Raw genomic sequence first — 20,119 nt, 5'->3', positions numbered from 1 at the left:
TAGATATCTGCAAACAATACATTTATGAAAAAGGCCCTGCTGTGCACTGTCTTCTCCACCAATCTTTCTTCAATAGGGTAAGGTCTGTAATGGGGAAACTGGGAAAGGGAATGCTTGATTTTCCCTGTTTACTGATGATTTTTGTAAATTAGACAAACCAATTTTAAGATTAAAATTTAGCTAGTAACTTTTTTAAAGAAGTCTCAAGATTCTCTGCATTAGCACTCTCTTTATGCTTGTGTTGATTTCTATTTTTCTTAAATAATCTCACTGGATTGTTTAACTGCCACAAAAACAGGTCCCAGTTTATCCTTTTCATATCTATAACTGAAAGGCAGTCTTATTTACGATGAGAAGAAGCTTCCTACAAACTACAACAAAATTGAAGGACATGGAGCTGCTGGAGCGAGTCCAGAGGAGGGCCACGAAGATAATCCAAGGGCTGGAGCACCTCTGCTATGAAGACAGGCTGAGAGAGTTGGGGCTGTTCAGCCTGGAGAAGAGAAGGCTCCGGGGTGATCTTATTGCAGCCTTCCAGTAACTAAAGGGGGCCTCCAGGAAAGCTGGAGAGGGACTTTTTACAAGGGCATGTAGTGATAGGACAAGGGGCAATGGCTTTAAAATGAAAGAGGGTAGATTTAGATTAGATACAAGGAAGAAATTTTTCAGTCAGAGGGTGGTGAGGCAGTGGAACAGGTTTCCCAGAGATGTTGTGGCTGCCTCATCCCTGGAAGTGTTCAAGGCCAGGTTAGATGAGGCTTTGGGCAACCTGGTGTAGTGGAAGGTGCTCCTGCCCATGGCAGGGGTGTTGGAACTAGATGATCTTTGAGGTCCCTTCCAACCCTAACCATTCTATGATTCTATGATTCTATGTAATAACCTGAAAGCAATTAAATAAATAACTGGAACATGTCACTCTCATATAGAGCTCCTGAGCTCACAGATAGCGCAGTTTTCATTTCCTCTAATAAGAAAACTAAAAGCATAAATCAACCAAAGAGACATGACAAAAATACATACCTTTTTCACCTTTTTGACCTTTCAGTCCTGGCAAACCTGAAACTCCAGGCTCTCCTTTTTCACCAAAGGTATCTACTGGTACAGGATCTAAAACCTGAATCACAGGACAAAGACTAGTACACTAGAAACATAAACTGTGCCCTCATTTGTATTTCCACTATCCTGACCTGATGGTACAGAGACCATTTTGTTTTCCAATAACAATTTTGAGCAGTTTTGGTTATACTTGCAATTTCAGCTATATGTAACAACTGCTGTGAGAGGGCTGTAGGTACTGAGGAATTACCAGGGAAAATAAAGATTTCCTATTTTGCCACAATTTCTTCATATCAGCAGTAGGATTAAGTGGAGAGCTTTATAGTACCTTTCTGAACAAAAAAGAACCTTTCTAAGAAACTTCAGCATGGTCTAAGCACTGACCCATTAGGTTTGTATTACCTTTAATTTTAAAATATTCTGTTTTGGCAATTCCTGTTAACATTGATCTGAGCTTGATATATAGGATACTAACATTTACAATAAGATTTTCAGGAAGTGTGCATCATTTTTCAGATCAAAGTAGTAGATGTTGGGAATTTCCCCCCATGTTGGGAAAGCAACACCATCAATGATCTATTTCTTGCTGACTAATCCAATTTTTTATTTGAATTGTTAACAAAAAATACAGTCTGCAAAGCAGACTTACTCTTTTGAACTCTCTTTTGGATACTTTATATGGATTAACAATGCCTAACATTTTCATAGTCCAAAAACATTAGAAATTCAGAATCTTTGAGAGCTCCTTTCTCAAATTTCAAGCATAGAACTGTATCCTACTTTTATTTCCGTTAAGAAAAAATAAGGACATGAATGTTTAGAAAAGGATTGGAACATGCATAGTCTCTTTTTTTCCCCATTGTTTGAGCCCTTTGTCTTTACCAAAATTTGTATATTCATTTAAGTTTAAAATAAAACAAGAATTTATTTTACTTACTCTTCCTGGAGGTCCTGGAAAACCTCGTTCACCTTTGTCACCCTAAATCAAAATACGATTCACATTTTAAATCCAGATCAGATATTCTTTCTCACAAAATGGGATTTCTTTAGCAAATGAACACTTTGATAGAGATTCATACAACTTCCAAATGATAAGTATCTGGACCATTGTAGTAAGCAGTGGGTAGGTAGTTTGCAGGCCTGTACTGCTTTACACTATGTAATGAGAAACTGGGATTTTTAGGAAAGTACATTTGTACATATGCTGGCTGGGCAAAGAGCTCGTGGAAATAAAGCCTGCATTAATCAATTCATACAAGAGATCTAAACCAGGGATACCTAAGCTACTTTAATTTTGATTTTTCCTAGACTTTGAGTGATGACTTTACAACTTAGTAACATTCATTTAATATTGCTTTAATGCACATCTATGAACAGGCCATAGAAGCTCTTAACTTTCTGTGTGATGGGAAGCAAGGGTCACTACTACGCACCTTTGCACCAGGCTCCCCAGGTCGTCCTGGAATTCCAAACCCACCAGGCAAACCCTGTGTGTAGAAGACAGCAAAACCAGAAAAGACAAATATAGCTGCATCTTAGCCCTGGCAGCATCCAAGTTTTCAATTTTCAAACCAGACACTAATTCATTGAAAGTAACAACTTTAAGTAAACAATTCCAAAGGCTAGAAAACTTCAACCATTTCTAATACACAGACAGTTCTTTGTTCTGAATGTAAGAAACAGTACTGGAAATAGGGTAAAATACATACATGTTCTCCTTTTGGTCCTGGTTCACCATCTTTTCCAGGCTTTCCCTGTAAAATACCAAGTTCCACTCATCTTAAACAGATGGCCACATAATTGCAATTTCTAAATATGGTGGGTGAAACACTAGAACAAAGCAATCACTATTGTAATGCATTAACCAAAGTGTGCTAACAGTGCAGCGGGTACCAAGCAGGCAAATTGTGATTGCCTAGTGCTTATGTTGCTCTACGTCCCACAAGCTGCAGAATTAAATAAAATCCTCAAAATCTGTTCCTAGATCCAGGAATAACATACGGATTTCCCAGTCAAGGAGGCTTCAAGACAAAATACATCAACAGCACAGGAAACTGAAACCAGACCCAGAAACTTTTCCCTTCATAGCAATCCCTTTATATATATATATATATATATATATATATATATACTCTCCAGCCTCACAAAACCTTTATTCATAGACATTATTCATAGACATTTGGTGTCTCAGTTTCAGCATAAGGCTTGCAGAGTGGCTGCATATCAGATGGTGTGGTAATCTAGCGGTAAAAAACACTTTCTCTAAATTGAAAGCTATAATTTCAAATCACAAGGTGGATGATAACCTAGAATCCACGACTCCCTCCTCCGGAGCAAAATGATTCACTATTAGACCAATATTTTCATAGATTTCATAGATTTCTAGGTTGGAAAAGACCTTAGAGATCATCTAGTCCAACCATCCCTAATCTCCCATTAAACCATATGCTTAAGTAGTTCATCCACCCAATATGTTAACCTACAGAGGGGATTAAGATTCCCTTGAGATAATCAACAGGTATGTGATAAATGACCTAAATGGTCTAACCTACTTTTCATAGAATCATAGAATCATAGAATGGTTAGGGTTGGAAGGGACCTCAAAGATCATCTAGTTCCAGTCCCCCTGCCAGCATTTTCAGCATTCCCTTACTCTTCCTATGGACCATAAAGGGACTGGCACTAGACTTGCAGACTAATCCACTGGAGGCTGGCTTTCAGTTGATGTCACAGTGCTTACAGAATCACAGAATGTTAGGGATTGGAAGGGACCTCAAAGGATCATCTAGTCCAATCCCCCTGCCAGAGCAGGACCACCTAGATCAGATCACAACTGACTGTATGCGTATCATAAGCAATATGAATATATCCCATAAAACCAAGAAAATGCATATACTTAATACACAAAGTAACAGTGCTGGATTCAGTCTAAAAAATAATCCCATCAGTTTCAGATCAAAAAATTCCATCTAAAACAATACAATTAAAGGATAAAAATGATACAACCAACATGAACAGGTCATCACCACTGAAGTGTGCAGGTATGGTATCTTATAAAGAAGAGTTAAGAGTAATTTATAATGATTAATTAAAAATATGATCTGTAAAGTCAGGAGAGTCTTCAAACGTGCACTGTGATTGTAATTAATCATATGATTTCATTTCATGAAACTAGAATATCAGATCTTAACATCTGTTCATCTTTCAAGCCGTATTTGAATTTCAGAAGCAGCTATGATTTCCTTGAATAGCAACAATTATATATAAATTATCTTAGAAACTTTGTTCAGGGAACTCTGCAGAAACTGAAAGCTTTGAATCAAAGATGCTCTGGTTTCCTCAAAAAGTTCTAGGCCAACATTCCTCCATCCTTTCGAGCACTTACTCTTACACTGTAAGAGTAAAAATACGTACATGATAGCACAGATAATCCCATCGCATATCTTTACCGAAAGGATGACAGAACACTTGACCTTGAAGTATATTAGAGAGGAAGATTTTCTTTTTTTCAGATTGAAGTACAATTCAATGTCTACAGATGTGCTGCTGGGTCTTTTTCTGACAGTTTATGAAGACCCGCAATTTGAGAAACAATACTCTAGGTACGTTTTCATGTAGAAAACGTACGGTTTTGCTACCAGCTCAGCTATGAAAGATAGAGCATAACTCCTACAGAAATTGTATGGATGAGATTATGATACAGGTCAGACTAGGCAAATGTAACAGACCTTATGCCCTCAAGCATCTACAATCAGGCTAGAAATCAGCAACTCAGTATATCTCAATTTTTTTCTCTATTTCTCTTCTTTGCAAGAAATGGTACCTTTAGGCAAAGCAGGCTTATTTTGTAGGTTGCACATAAGAGTATTTGAAATAAATTCAACACATTCCATTTAGCTAAAGTCATTGCAACAGAGTGATTTGTTTTACTTTGCTTTTCCTTCTGTTCCGGAACGATTTAATCTTGCGGAATCAATGGGAGTCTTGCCTTTGCTTTCAGCACTGCAAGCTACTATCAGATGTCTTTAGTTATCTGAAAGCATGTTACATACTAATAGCACACGTTGCTACTGATTTGACTTGTACACCTGTCCTACAGCAAAACTTGCTTGTTTGAAATGTACCAAACAAGCTGTTTCACTAACTGTTACTAAGTTTAATTAGCTTAGGGAAACAATGCAACAAATGTAATTATGGTATTGATAAAGTTGAGCATACTTACACGTGGACCAGGTTTCCCAGGTTCACCCTTTTCTCCTTTAAAAGCTGAACCTGGCAATCCCTGGAAAATAAAAATACACTTGATTAATAACACTGTCAAATTCTAAAGTAAATTTACTTTTATCAAATAGCTATGAAAATATTTAGGGCCATTATGCTACTCTTCACAATTTTTATAGTAATCAAAAGAAACTACACAATACTCACTGGGTCTCCCTGTTCACCCTTTTCACCTGGGTCACCCTAATGAAATCAGAAAACAAAATCAGATTAGTAAGCAAAATCTTAACCATTATTCATTTAGGTTGTAAATCACTTAATTCTTCATGTCAGAAAAAGCACATTTAACCCTATTATCCACTTCAAGAACTATGCCTAACAGTAAGATGTGCAAGAGGTTAGACAAACACAAAACGTGAATCCATTAAGCTAGTTTATTATACTAGTATATATTGCTTAGACTAACTCAATAATTGAAAAATTCATTAGCACTCAGATTCCATGAACGTGATTCTGTATATGAAAAGTCCAAGCTACTTAATTCAAATTTTTAGAGTATTTAGTGTTTACAAGACTACGCTTATCAGTCCTTCCTCAAAATGTCCTCTGCTGTATGTATTACTTATTTATGCAATTATTGATGTATTTATCATTTTATCATCTATTTTCCAGAGAAACTCCTAGAAAAACACTCAAAATTAATTCATGAAGCTAGACTGGGAGAAATTTTTGAAAAATTGGCTGTAGGTGACTTAATAATTTCTTTTTCCTGCTTTACTTATGTTTGCTAATTCCTATTGATCATATTTTAATGACGAGTACAACAAGATTAATTATCTAAGGTCTCACCTTTTCTCCCCTTATGATTTCACTCCCTTTTTCTTTCATATGTGGTGCTGGTCCTGGTGGGCCAGGAGGTCCTCTTACCCCTTGTTCTCCCTGTCAACACCAAATCCAAGACAGTCCATTGAAAACAGTACTGGCACTGAGAACAAACGTTACTAAGACCAGTAACATTAAAGAGAATTACCACTCACTTTTAAAAATAGAGCTAAATGTTTTTTTTTTTAATTTTTATTTCAGTAAAATCAGACAGAGAAAGGGTTACATACACAGTTATAGAAGACACAACTGTATAATGGGTGACAGAGACTGCCCTGAAGAAAGATCTCTGAATCTCTTTTTAGGGTGAAGATTGATTAGTACCAAATACCAGGAAGATACCCAATTAATTATTATAACAGTAAAAAAGCTTTTTAGTGCCTCCTTTAGGAGGAAGGAGATTAGGGAGAAAGAGGTCAGGTGCAGAAAGTCGATGCCTGAAGGAAAACGTTAGTCAAAGCCTGTAGCATTCCATCAGCTTTACAAATGTCCATAGAGGCTAACTTCAAGACAGTAACTGTGGATCATACTTTTTTGGTATGTATATGTCCATAGCAGGGTCAGAACCTCATCTCCTTACATAACACAAAAGCACTATCTTTTACAGTAAAACACCTCCAAAAAGGCTTGGTACATTTCTGTCAAGCAGTAATGCATAGCAATACCATTTATTTTTTGCTAAAGACGAACTTGAGGAGTCCAGGAAATCTCCACATACTTCTATGGACAGCATTTTTCAAGAAATTTTATCATAACAAGTTAATCTCAACAATGTGTCACGTAGCAAAAAGTCCTTACCATCAGGAACGATGTCGCTCAAAACACATACGTAAGGTGGTGGATAAAAAAACCAGCACCTAAGTAACATAATTTACTCATAGTTCAGAAGGCCTCTGTCAATGACACTCCTGAGACACTTCTGGAGAAGGGCTCAGACACTCTATCAGTTTACCAAATAACCCATGACTACATGCATTTCTTGGCTCCTGAAAATGCAACATAAGGCACTTCTCAGTGGAAGAGGCAACATAGTAAACCTAACGTGTTTTACCTCCCATTCGATGCTGGTTAAGAGAATAAATGGGATCCCGGAGCACATCTTTTGGCTTAGTTTCACTCAAAAGTAAACCAGTCTGTGTGCTCTGAAAACTGCTCCTGGCTGAGTCAAAACACAGTGAAAGGGAACAACCGAAAGATCTGCTTCAAAAGTATACACTACCAATCCAAAATAAGGCAGACAGGCCCTCAAGAGTCCTACCACAATTAATTCTGATAATTCTGGACAGCACATTAAATTTCATCCCTCAGAACTAAATCAATTTCAAATAAATCTCATGATGAGTCCTAAAACACAAAGTAAACGTTTCCAGATCTGCTTACTGCAAATTAAAGTAGTTGGTACTAGTCACAGCTGGAAAACTGGATAATGACCTAAATTAATGTCAGGTATAATATCATCACAAACAAAGTTTGTAACCGCTTATGACTTTTGTTCATTTAGGTTTAAGTTACAGATTTGCTCAAGTCTTCCAAAAATTACAATGCTGATTTTCTCTGTAGATTGATTCCAAGTTTATTTATTTAAAACAAAGTATCGAGAATATTTCTGACAGTTGTTCTCTAGAAGTTTTCAAAAGAGACTTACCTTTTCACCTTTGGGACCCTGAAAGCCCAAGCCCATGTAGCCCTGAAAATAAAAATTACACATACTTAGTCAATGTTTATCAGCAGTGTGTACATACACATACATGAAGGTATTTCATACATGGCAAAAGTTAAGAGAGGATATAAAAGACAGGGTATGTCTTCCAGATGCATGTGTGAAACAAATGAATAATTGTGTCTTAACCTTCCCTGCTGTTTTCTTAAGTCAGTAGTTTGTGAAAAAAAATATATAGAATGAAAATTATCAGATGATTTTATTGTCAGTATGCTTTTTTTCCCAATATTTTACTGAAAATTTCAACATTTTTTGATGAGTTCAAATAATCACAGAATGTTGTAATTACTATTGATTTGATCAAGTGAGATAATAGATTCAAACAAATTTGACAAACATCTAAAAAAGGTGTTAAAAATCTTTCTTTATGATGCTCATTAAGACACAAAAACCGATCCCGAAGTGTAAAAACCCTACTCCTTTAGGACCATTCACTTCCAGCTTTTTGGGGAACTGATGTGCCAAATAAATAAACAAACAAACAGATTTAATTTTTATAATTAAAAGAGTCTTACCTTCTCACCTGGGAGCCCCGGTGGCCCTGGGGGACCCTACAAGAGAGTACATTTTAGCATATGTATGCATAAAGTTCATTAGTTGGAATAATGCCTTATTCATTAAAGACAGCAAAATGCAAATCTTTCCATTAAATTAAGACAGAAAGTCTTTTCCGGCTACTGTCCATAACTCACAACTTAGAATAAATAATAAAATCAAACAAAGTCTGTCTAAGATATCTCATCAGATCTTCTTTTGCAGTTAAGAGGGTTGGACCTAATCAGCATCTAGACAACAGACAATCAAAAAAAAGTCTATGGTACTGAACTGTAAAATAACTTTATTGCCGACTTTTTTTTTCTTTTCAGTTTTGCAGTTTTGCATGCTAAATATTAGTCTTCAGTTTTCTTTCATAAAAAATTGTTCTTTTTCACATCAGCAAGTGCAAATGCTGACTAAACTGAACCACCATTTTCCTTTACATCACTTTCACTTTTCTTCAGAAGGGTAAGAAATCTCGCACAGCTCACTTTAACAGCTGGATACACTGGGTGGACTTTTACCGGATGGAAGGAACTGATCCTTTCTAGTGTCACTTGCATCCGGTAGAGGAAGAGGAGATATTAGGTATTTATTAGACTTGTCAAAATGTGAAATAGCTGAAGTGCCTTCATCATTTGGCAACTACCATAATAAGACAGTTGCTATCCTGCTTTCCACAGTACTACTTATTGTGGCTTCCCATAAGAACAACCTCGGCAAACATTTTGATTTAGATCAGGCAGTTAGGTTTGTGGTTTATTTTCTATAAATTAAGTGAGGGAAGATAGGAAAGGAGGAATAACTATTACAACCTCTCCCACACAAAAATACCCTCCAAGTCTGCAAGAAGAGAAGATGACTGTAGCAGCAGCTGCTATTGAAAATCTATGTTACCTAGTCATATCTGCCATGGTAGAGACCAGGAGGCTAAACATGAAGCCTGGAACCACAGGTTATCTTTCCCAAATCCCAACAAACACTGTCTATACACACCTTGTAGAACTCTCTTATAATAAAGCTCTGTAAGTAAAGTGAAAATGACCATGTGAGGAAACTTACTGGCTCTCCTGGAGGCCCTTGTGGCCCCATTGGTCCCTGAAACCCTGGAGTTCCAGGTGGACCCTATGAAAAATTAAAATGGCATAATTAAAAAGTGGTATTTATTTGATAATTTCATGTTACTGAAAAAATTTTAATTAAAGCTTACTGCTATTCAAACATCGTTTAGACTTACAGGTAGTCCAGGTTGGCCAGGAAAACCTTTATCACCTTTTAGTAAACTAGGAGGTAAAAGACCAATCACTTCACCTGGATCGCCCTGTAATAGGAAAAGAAAAAGAATAATACTTGAACATCCATTCAAATACATTCAAAAACATTAATATTGAGATGATAGGAAAGTCGGAGCTATGCAAAGTTTGGAATCATTTGGAAAGCTGACTTATAAAAGTCACTTTACTTCTTTTAATTCAGGTGAAACATAGTAAGAGATGTTAAAAGTTAAGACTTTAATTACCATACGTCCTTTAAAGCCACCTGAAGAGATTCCAGTATCAAATCTTCCTTCATAGCCTAATTTCCTATACTGTAATGGGTAATGAGAAAGATTTTCCCACTAAATCTATCACTGCTACAGTGTCACCACACAACTGGAGCATCTGACCTGGCTGCTGAGAGAAGTGGTAACCTCACAATCTCTTTTCCCGGTTGAGATCTTCAGTCTTTTGACGTAAAAAGCCATTTATGGCATACTTTTTCTTCAAAAAAGGAATCTACTTGGTCTTACTTTATAAAACCATACTGATCATTATCCACTTCTTTATGTCTCTTTTTTTGATAGCAAAAGATCCCATTTTTCCTGTGTTTGTGTACAAGGTTGTAAAATTGTAAGTGATTTTATTTCAAGAGTTGTGTACCTATGTATACATGCCTAGGAAAGAAACATTCAAGTACTTCATAGTTTATAGACTAAGTCTGTTCTTCCCATGTGAGAGAAAGAGAAAATGGCATTTTACAACTTCAGGTATTCATGTCATTACAACTCTGAGATTACACCTAGACTTATATTTAGCTTATACTTCCAAATTATATCTGTTCATTTAAAAGAGCAAAAGCTCTCTGTTGTCATTCAATATCTCATTCTCCAGCTCACAAAACACACTCAGATACCTGGTTAGATAAATTAATTTTTTTCTTTATGAAAACTGTTTAGTATGTGTTGGATGCTTCTCATATTGTGGGCTGTATGATCTTCTTCCACAAACATTATCTATTCGAAACTATTTAGATAAATGAAAAGTCAATATAAAACCAAATGTTTGAACCATAAAATCTGTCTCAATTTTTATGCACAATTGGGTGGCCACCATACTACTTCTAAATAATTTATGATATGTGCTATTTTCTTCTGTTGTAATCCATGTAATACTTACACATTTAAGACCTGCATGGAACAACATATATGTTCAATTGGTATTAACTGGTAGTTGCCCCACTGTCTTTATTTAGTGAGACTGCAGAACAGAGTACAAAGTGAAATAGGTCAGTACAATTTTTCAGTCCTTAAGTAAGGACTGCTAGTCCTAGAGGGTGTAGAGTTCACCCTAATTATTATTGTTAGAAGCAGGACATGAACACACTTAAGAGTAAAATGTACCTTCATTCCAGGAGGTCCTGGGGGTCCCTGTGGAAAAGACATTTTTGATGTTATTTTTCCTCAGTATTGTATATTTTACATATCCTACTCTATGTAATTTCATATAGTTATATTTGCATTTCAAGAATTAGGGTTGAAACAAGCAAGTCATGCGTGAAAGGATCTACTTACTATGCTCCCAGTCAGTCCTGGTAAACCTGGGGGACCTACTGGACCTCTTTCACCCTGAAGGGAACAGAGAAATTGGTTTTGTTTAGGGAGAATATGTTTGAGATATATTTTTCTTTCAACATAGAAATGCTGTTATAAACATATGTAAATGTCACCTTTGTGCCATTACATCCTGGAATGCCAGGTGGACCAGGAGGGCCATCTTGTCCAGGAATGCCCTACATGAAAAGAAAGTAAAGAAATTAGCAATATCAGCAACAATCCAGGTCAGGTGTCACGATTAAAACTTTGATTTCTTTGTAAAAATACATATACTTCATACGTACAGGAAGGCCTGGGTTTCCTGGAAAGCCTGATACTCCTGGGGGACCCTGCAATTGACAAAAACCGTAAATTAAATGACAAATCCACAAAAGAACAAGCTGTAGCACAAGTTGCCTCTCCAGTGGTGACAGTCGAAAATCAAGTAACAGTTTCTTTTAAATCTCCTTAACAAAATATCTCTAATCTTCAAAACTTCTGAAACATGGCATCATAATAATCGATAACTGAAAGTAACTTTGAGTATTTCTTTAACTTTTTAAGCAGCAATATACATTTCCTTCAACAGGAATTGGACCGGAGTCCTATGTTCAGGTATAAAAGAGTGCAGAGGTGCTGTCTTCTCACAATCATCGTTTGCAAAATGAAATTTATTGTAGACACCTCTTCATAGCAGAAAAGGATGTTAACGCACTGTAAAGATGCTTCTGTATCCTTCACACTCCACATCAATGTATCAATTAATCTTTATTATCAAAAAACCTACCAGGTTGAGATAACTCTTTTTCCTTGAACAGCTTTCCATTGTAATGAATCAGGAGTTTGATTTGGCACATCATTTTCATCCTACCATCTTATTTATTCATGCAGTATTTCCTAATACATGTATTGTGAAGCAGAAAAGATGTATGGGAATCCTGTGCTTAGTATATTTGTATCTTCCAAAACTTTATAATTGCTAAAATACAGCCTACTGGCACTGTAACACACAAATATGACTGCCAGGAGATGCCAATTTACATTACCACTCAGGATACATCATGGACTGAAACAAGGATTTCTTGATCTTACAGAATATCTTCTCTGCAACAGCTCATACACTGCACTTGATTCAATAAACTAAATGTGCTGCAGCAACTGCAGACAAACGGAGAACAAAACTGAGATGGCATTTTGAAAATCTGTGGACAACAGGGTGTAGCTGAAAATGTATGCATCATTACTGATCAAGTCATTCGAATCCTCTTTCATTATCACATTACAAAACGTGAAGATGCTCAGAATGACTTGATGCCTCACAAAATCCTAAAAGACATGGCCCTGGCAAATACAATGTGCTAAAATAAGTGTTATGAAAGTGCCACATTAAACAGAAATGACAACAGGAAGTTTACAGGCATATTCAGAGCCTCTTCCAGCAAAGTCAAGAGATCTTTGACCCTGGCTTTAATTCAGCTCTGCACCCCATGCACATTTTTAACACGTATGCACTCATGGGTGTGTCAGCTTCTCTGCTGGAGTGTTTCAAGGAGGTCAGATGGCAAACGTAAAGGAGAATTTTGCATGAGGTAATAAGGTTGATTGATATTCAAGCTGGAAAAAAGCCTCTCCGTATGTCAGAAAGATATCAAAGGCATATTAAAACCAGTGCTGTTGATGCAGCAGTAAGTATCAGGTGAAAATGCAAATAGACAAAGGCACTGACTGCCCAATGCAGAAAGAACTTCAAAGGTAAAAGCAAGAATTTTGAAATTACTATGCAGCACAAGGGGATGCCATTGATTAACTCAAAGAAGAGACCAACCTCGTCTTGCACTTGAATGCAGCCATGGAGAGTTAAAGACATATAAACCCATAATCATCAGAATTGCAAAAAAGTAAGTTAGAACTCACTCTCGTTCCCTTTGTTCCTGGCAGTCCTGGTTCTCCAGTATCACCCTGCAAAGGAAAAGACATAGCTTTGTCATTCCAAGGGACAACAATTTAGGGAAATCTGAGTGTTTTAAATATTGAAGCTTAAGTTCTTACCTTAAGCCCTGGTGGCCCAGGAGGACCTTCAGGTCCTTGCATTCCAGGAAACCCAATCACACCCTGTAGTCCCGGTAAGCCTCTTTCCCCCTGTGGAAGGAGAAAACTCATTAGCAACTAAACAACTGAAGCTGCTTCTTCAAGCAAGCCATATATTCCCTGTTTCAAGAAACCTGTCAGGTGGTAAGAAGCTACATGTGCAAGCAAACACTTCATGTTGGTATTTGAAAGAAGGATTATTATAAGCAAAGAAATATTTCTGGTTCAATAACAGGTTAGTGGAGGCCGAGTATGGCATAATGGCAAAGCACTCTTTGAATGTTGATGAAACCTTTTCTCTGTGAGTGCTGTCTCCCTGGTAGCACTGTTCATAGCATGTTTATACCCCTGGGATGAGAAAGGCCACTTTCCCTCTAATAAGACCTATCTGCATTCCTATAGAGATACTGCTAAATCCTGATAGAAAATCGAACACCCCAAATCAGCAATTAAATTCCTGAAAACCACAAATATCACTTTTCAGTCACTGTGTGAATGGTTGATACCACGCGTCTTCTTACATATCATTCACAACAGCAGATTTTGGAGGCCAGGCTTGTCACTTAGTCTTGAATTTCAGAGTCAGAGTGCTTCAAGATACAGGATCTGCCCAAGAAGTTGCATGCACAGATTGTATGTGTTATCCTTTAGATTCTTCTTTAATGCTGTATAGGACATCTACGTTTCTGTCCCTCTCCCTACAACCCCAAACGCATTTAAATCAGATAAATCCAGAGGCAGAAAATCCATCCACACTCTAGATCAATATTGCAGCTATTATACGTTCACTATACTTGTGACTCCTAGTGAAACCAAGAGGGAAACTGTCGAATAAAGGCTGCAAAATCTACGCATAGGGAAGTGGGAAAAAATGATGCATGTCAAAGTCTGAAAACAGCAAATCAAGCAAATCAAAAGCCGAATGTTCCACATAGAAAGTAACTAGAGTTGTACTTTCAAGGTGTGATGTGAAACAGGGAGAAACACTTCACATTGTTCAAAAAATGTGAGAATATTGGATGAATAAAACATTAGCGAGCAACTGCAAAAAGGAAAAGGCATGCAGGTTTGGACAACAACGAAAAAATACGACGTCTGTTTTAGAAACTCAAAACACAGACCAATTTTCAAAAGATACCAACAAGGAAATAAAATCAAACAGGTTCAAAACACACAAAAGGAAGCCACGCAAAGATTTAAGTATTTTCAGCAAAACAGTGAGAGATAAGATTGCTATTTGTAATTAACAAACAATTCAGTATTTGGATTTTAGGATGGTGAATACCAAGAAACTTTTCTCCTGTTTGCTCAGGACAAAGATTCCCAGCAATATTCTGGTAACTTGCAGGAGTCAGCTGAGGACTAAGCACACAAGAGAAGAAGAACATCAAAGTCTTGGAGAGCTCACTCTTCGAGTAGGTATAACAGGCATCTTGCAATGAGAAGGTTATGATATGCAGGCAGAGGAAACCATGGATGACCCATGGTCATGATGCTAGTTACAGTTTCAGAAGGTGAGAGGAATTGGAATATTTGTGGAGTTACTGAGTTGATGTTGGTTTTTAGCTCCTTGGTTGGGTTTTTGTTAAGAAGATGAAGAGACAAAGGCGAAGAAAGGTGACTAACCGGTAAGAAGAGCAGAGCCAAGGAGGAAAGAGGGGAGAAAACAATAACTCAGATGATAAGAGCATGAGACAGCGAAATCAAAATAACATTCATTTATTAAAATTTCGTGCCAGGAAAAATTCTCCGGCTGCCTCTCCCTCCTCTCACAAAACTATTTTTTTTCAATAAAAAGGTTCTTTCTGTGGCAAACAATCGGTTTTTCCTTGAAGTGCCAAAATGACATGATTTCCTCTATTTGCTCCGCAGTATTCTTTGTCATGGTTTGAGAATAGTTTGTTAGTAACCCAAATCCCAGGCAGTGTGTTAGACACAAAACACAGCAAAACAAACCTAACAGCAGAACAGCTGAAGAAATATCTTTCTAGGTCAGTTGTAAGAGTTAAAAAGTACTTAGTCCAAGTTCTAAAGTAATTAGAACTGTTTTGAAAAATATTTTGAGGAAGAATGCATTGAGATCCAGGTCTCTGAAAAAACGTTGAAGTAATTATCCTAAAATCTGAAAGCTATCTGAAACATTGAACAGTTTACTAAAGTTCTTAAACCCATAATTTGGCTGGCTAATTGGCACTGCAGTAACATGTATCTGTCCAAAACCAGATGTTGTGTCGCTTCAGACCAGGATTTTCCACTGAACCCTGGGCACTTGCTCTCATGACCTGCTGGAACATGGACTAAGGAGGGAGAAGACACTCAAGTACAGAAAACAGGGTTTTGCACTGCTGAAGAAAAGTACAATATGTGCAAATGAGAAGAAAACAAGATTATTCTGACACCTACGGAGAAATATGAGTCATGTGCAATACAGCTAATACTTCATGCGCTCAGGAGTTCTGGCCATCTGAGGATTTCAACACACTTTGAACCACTGCACTCTGCAATGCAAGGAAATAGTCTTTCCTACATTCTTAAGGAAAGATAAAACTGAGATATACAGATCAGATTTTCACTTAGTCTAAGGCTCCCTTAAGACTGTTCTGGCACTGTAAAAGGGCCTTAACATGCCTGTAAATCACTCACTAAGGTAATAAGTGCTTCAGCTTGCCAAGGAGGTTAACTCAAGGCTGAAACGAATAAAAGCTTGGGCTTCCAAGGCAACTATAGTCAATTCTCTCCAGCCTGTCTTCAACCTCCCAGGCTGCCCTGTCTGAGGGGTAAAACATAGCTGCAGGAGCAGAGCCGAGACAACATCGAGTCTCTTCGAGCTAAGATACATCCAGGTTTCCATAGAAACATTTTATTTTATTGACTTGAACAGTTAGGCCAACAAGAAAAATAACCAGCTATTTGTCCAAGACTTCTGGACATCCAGTCAAGCTACTGGATGTCCAAAGGCCTGGAGAGCATAACTTCCGAGCATGTGGAGTGCCGTCCCAAATACTGCAGACTCACGGTTTCTCATACTGAAACTGAGCTCATCTTTCTGCCTGTGGTTTGTCAGAGGGAAGTAAACATAACAGCAACTGTGGGTGTGAGAGCTGACGGATCCCTCTCTGCACGCAACCTGCCACGTTGGCCACTTAGAACGTTTCTAACAGGGGAGCATGGACTTAAACACTGGTTACATCTCTCTCTCTACCTGGCCTTCCCATTTGATTTTACTGTAAAGTAGGTTTGGGGTAAGTAGTCCAAGCTAAGTATTGCAAGTAGCTCAAACCTGAGCAGTCTCAAGCCACACAGTCAATGGGATCTTAGTCCTCGAAGCCATCCACGGAAACTCAGAGAAGTTAGGACAACTTATTCCACCAAGACCCAGTAACAGACCTAAGGATGCCTCCTGTGTTCCAGTCCCTTTCTTTAGTCCAGGTATCAGACTGCCTCTTTGTATGATAGTCTTAGAAAACTGGCTTGCCGAAATTTGTAAGGAAAGAAGCAGCACTGATGAACAGAGGTCTAACTTCAGTGCTCCTGCTTCAGTTAGTACCAACTTCCACCACAAGATGGCTTTTTTTGCATAAATGAAACTACACTAAATTACAGTAAAACTCTTATCAGTCTCTAAGTATCTACACTGAACAAGAGAGAACAGAAACTCTACCATCTAGAAGATGTAACGTCACGTGAATGCAGAGCTCACACGTGTCCTAATGTCATTGGGTAGATTAGTCCGCAGAGATCACCGAGGTAGCAATACTTGTACTGCTGCTTTCCTAACCAAAGTGGCTTATTTGGAACTTCAAGCTCAGATGAAGCTATTGCTTTATCACGTTGCGCAGTACAGACATAAGCATGTCCTGAAGATGCCTTGCATTGCAAGGAAACACTTGAGCAGCATCACTTCCCTGCTTGTCTGCCCAGTTCCTTTCTTCACTGAATGTTTCAGCCAAACAGCCCAACAGCTCGTGTTTGCACTACATTTATGCTGCAACTCATTAAGCACCCACACTACATAAACTGGCAAGCACCAGATCACCGCTGCTACCCCACTTATTTTTCGCTCGAGACTGAGATTTCTAGCTGTGATGTGTGAAGAGCATGAGACTCTAACTGCAAGGGACTATGTATTGTTCAAGTTCCAATATTCACAGCTGTAAAATCTTGGCAAGTAATATTGAAAGAGCTTCTGCTTCTTACAAATCAATTCATGAGACTCAAAAATTGAAACAGATGTACCAAGTCATCTGTACCTCTGCTGATTCAAGGCAAACTGTCAGAAAGCACAAAGGAGAATTCATTACACAGCTCACAAAAATGAATATTCTGCCACTCAGCTGCTGAAAATGCGGAGGTTCTACGTAAGAAGACACTCATTTAATAAGCAAGATTTGTGACATGCAACCAAATGCCTTTCCATTAGGTAGTTCAAATTAAAAGCAATTGAAGGGACTTCTAAACAGAGGTGAACCTGTTAAGAGTATAACTACATGGGCTGATATTTCCGCTGGCACCTACCCCTCCAAATTAGCCACGAAATCCTGTTTGACACATGGAACAACTCCAGATTGCTATGCAAGAGACTCACATGAAGTAAGTAGTTTCAGAAGATTCAGCTGTAATAAATTAAGTGCTGAGGGGCAGGAAATAATCACCACCCCATTATAAATTACTTCCCCTATTATTTTGTCTAGGGACTGCTAGACTGGGAGAGTTGAGACTTCAGAGACTGGTAAAATGGATATAAATCAACTGTTTCCAGAAGTGCGGGCTCACAGGGTGTCTGGACGCATACAAATATGATGTTCTCAGGCTCTCCAGAGACTCAGGCACGTGGTGAATAACAACGTGCAGATCTTTCCAAAGCCATTTGAAAGATGCTTCATTTGCCTCTGCCAGCAATCGCCCTGCAGATGGCAGGACAGACACGTGCCTGCCCTTCAGCTGAAAAGACATAAAACTCAGTTTCAGTCAGAGATGTCAAAAGGCAGCTGAGCTGATCTACTCGGCAAAGGTGGCTCTTCTCCTTCTCCTCCTTTTAAAGGGATGATGCCACCTCACCCTTTTTTATGCCAGCTGGTATGATTCCCTCAGCCTCTACTGCACCAGTTCAGTTCACTAAAGTTACTCACTTTTCTTTAGCGAGTGAGCTCGCTCTCGCTTCAGTGACCTGAGGAGCTCATCAGGTGGCCAGGCGGCTGCCAAAACCGATGCGAGGAGGACTAATCAATGCAGGATGCAGAGCAGAAAGACAGTGAGAGCAGCTTCTCACAGCAGCACAGTGGGGTTTGTTGGAGTTCATCCACCATAGCTCCTCAGCTGTGCCTTCGCTGCAAGAGGAAATGAGCTGGGAGCCAACAAATACTTGACCTTGCTGCAGAAGTAGTCTTCAGACCAGTGTTGCTGCTGACTCCAATGTCATTATAAGCTCAGACTCTGTCTCTCATGAACACACATGCTTCCCTCTCCCCAAAAGCTTATTGAACTGAAACGCCACCAAGGACATGTGTGGCAAAGAAATGCAACTGCTTTGAGTCGAAAATTGATGAATTTTCCAAAAAGAGAGAAATAGGGCCTGACAATTCAGTGTTCTTTCCTATTTTTCGCTTATCCTCAGCCTTATTTTAGAAACCGTCTCAAACATTGCTTTTGAAATAAATTAGCTTTGGACCTAGGGGCAACTGTTAACAAGAAAACCCACCATCCAAAACATTCATCACACCTTGATGCTCCAGAGTGACCTTGTAAAATCTACAGCGAAGCACAACAGCCCTGCAAGGCACTACATGGTTTCTGCCCAGGCTATCCCAAGCCACGTGAGAGGTGAACGCAGGCTCTGTGTTTGTGCCTTCGGCTGACACATCTGCGAGCACTCAAGTGAATTGGCTCCGAGGTGTCAGACCGGTAATTACACCGCACAGTGGGAAAGGCTGTTGTGCGATCTGAGCAGCGCTCTCAAGTCACTGTGCTTCTCTCCGCTCTCTTTTAAACATGTGTTGCAGAATTGTAATTGCCTCAGTGTTATGGTAGCGAAGACAGAGAGGTGGGGAATACCCAATTCTTTATTAAAAGAGTATTTTTAACCACCAGAGGGAGCACCGGCCCTGAATATCTTCCAGGATTAAAATAAACACGTACAACATATATCATCTGTTTGTCCTCAGCTGCACTTACCATTTTCAGTATTTTATTGAAAGTGTGAGGCGGATATCAGTCAAACAGAATTATTGCTATATACTCACAGGGCAAGCGTCCTCAAATGCACTAAGGATGCTTAACATTACAAAATTCCCACTGCACATCCTTCAGCACTAGAATCTATTTGTGCTATAGCTATACGATTCTGGAGCCGCGTAAGTAACAAGTAATTAATTACACAAACCTAACTGTGAAGACATGCAAAGAATCTGTGTAGGAGCTCTGCAAAAATCTTGGCTCACCCAGAAGTTTTGAGGCTGAGCCCCTGACAGCACGCAGAATGGAAGAGGGGGGCCAGGGGGTAAGCAGGGGGGAGAGTCAGCAAAGTCTGGATTCTTGCACTGCTAGGAAGCATCTGAGAAAGCTCACGTCATGTGGAAACATGAGTCCAGCATTTTTGGCCTGACTAACAGAAGGAGCAGTCATGACAGTTTTACATCACCTGCACAGCTCCACAGTCGGGCTGGCTGTGGGCTGGATGAGTCCCCTGCACAACTTCAAGCATTACCAGGGCTGCTCTATGTTATATGCAGATGTGTAGGTCAACAAAGAGCAACTCCAACAGCTCC

At 38.7% G+C, this 20,119-nt stretch overlaps 1 protein-coding gene across 1 annotated transcript in view; it reads right to left on the bottom strand.

The window, feature by feature from the left end:
* Nucleotides 1-20,119, bottom strand: part of COL4A1 (collagen type IV alpha 1 chain) — a 131,579-nt gene that overhangs the window by 42,326 nt on the left and 69,134 nt on the right. Inside the window, exons 3-19 of the mRNA XM_086610839.1 lie at nt 13,317-13,406; nt 13,182-13,226; nt 11,573-11,617; nt 11,402-11,464; nt 11,247-11,300; nt 11,076-11,102; nt 9,654-9,737; nt 9,479-9,541; nt 8,395-8,430; nt 7,805-7,846; nt 6,127-6,216; nt 5,485-5,520; nt 5,279-5,338; nt 2,766-2,810; nt 2,490-2,543; nt 1,994-2,035; nt 1,021-1,114 (exon numbers count right to left, since the gene is read on the bottom strand). Of these exons, the coding sequence (XP_086466965.1) occupies nt 1,021-1,114; nt 1,994-2,035; nt 2,490-2,543; nt 2,766-2,810; nt 5,279-5,338; nt 5,485-5,520; nt 6,127-6,216; nt 7,805-7,846; nt 8,395-8,430; nt 9,479-9,541; nt 9,654-9,737; nt 11,076-11,102; nt 11,247-11,300; nt 11,402-11,464; nt 11,573-11,617; nt 13,182-13,226; nt 13,317-13,406 (970 nt within the window). The remainder of the gene's footprint in view (nt 1-1,020; nt 1,115-1,993; nt 2,036-2,489; nt 2,544-2,765; nt 2,811-5,278; nt 5,339-5,484; nt 5,521-6,126; nt 6,217-7,804; nt 7,847-8,394; nt 8,431-9,478; nt 9,542-9,653; nt 9,738-11,075; nt 11,103-11,246; nt 11,301-11,401; nt 11,465-11,572; nt 11,618-13,181; nt 13,227-13,316; nt 13,407-20,119) is intronic.

This window comes from Tauraco erythrolophus, chromosome 1 (assembly GCF_009769465.1).
Source record: "Tauraco erythrolophus isolate bTauEry1 chromosome 1, bTauEry1.pri, whole genome shotgun sequence".
NCBI classification, from domain to species: Eukaryota; Metazoa; Chordata; class Aves; order Musophagiformes; family Musophagidae; genus Tauraco; species Tauraco erythrolophus.
This window is presented reverse-complemented; position numbering and strand designations above follow the sequence as displayed.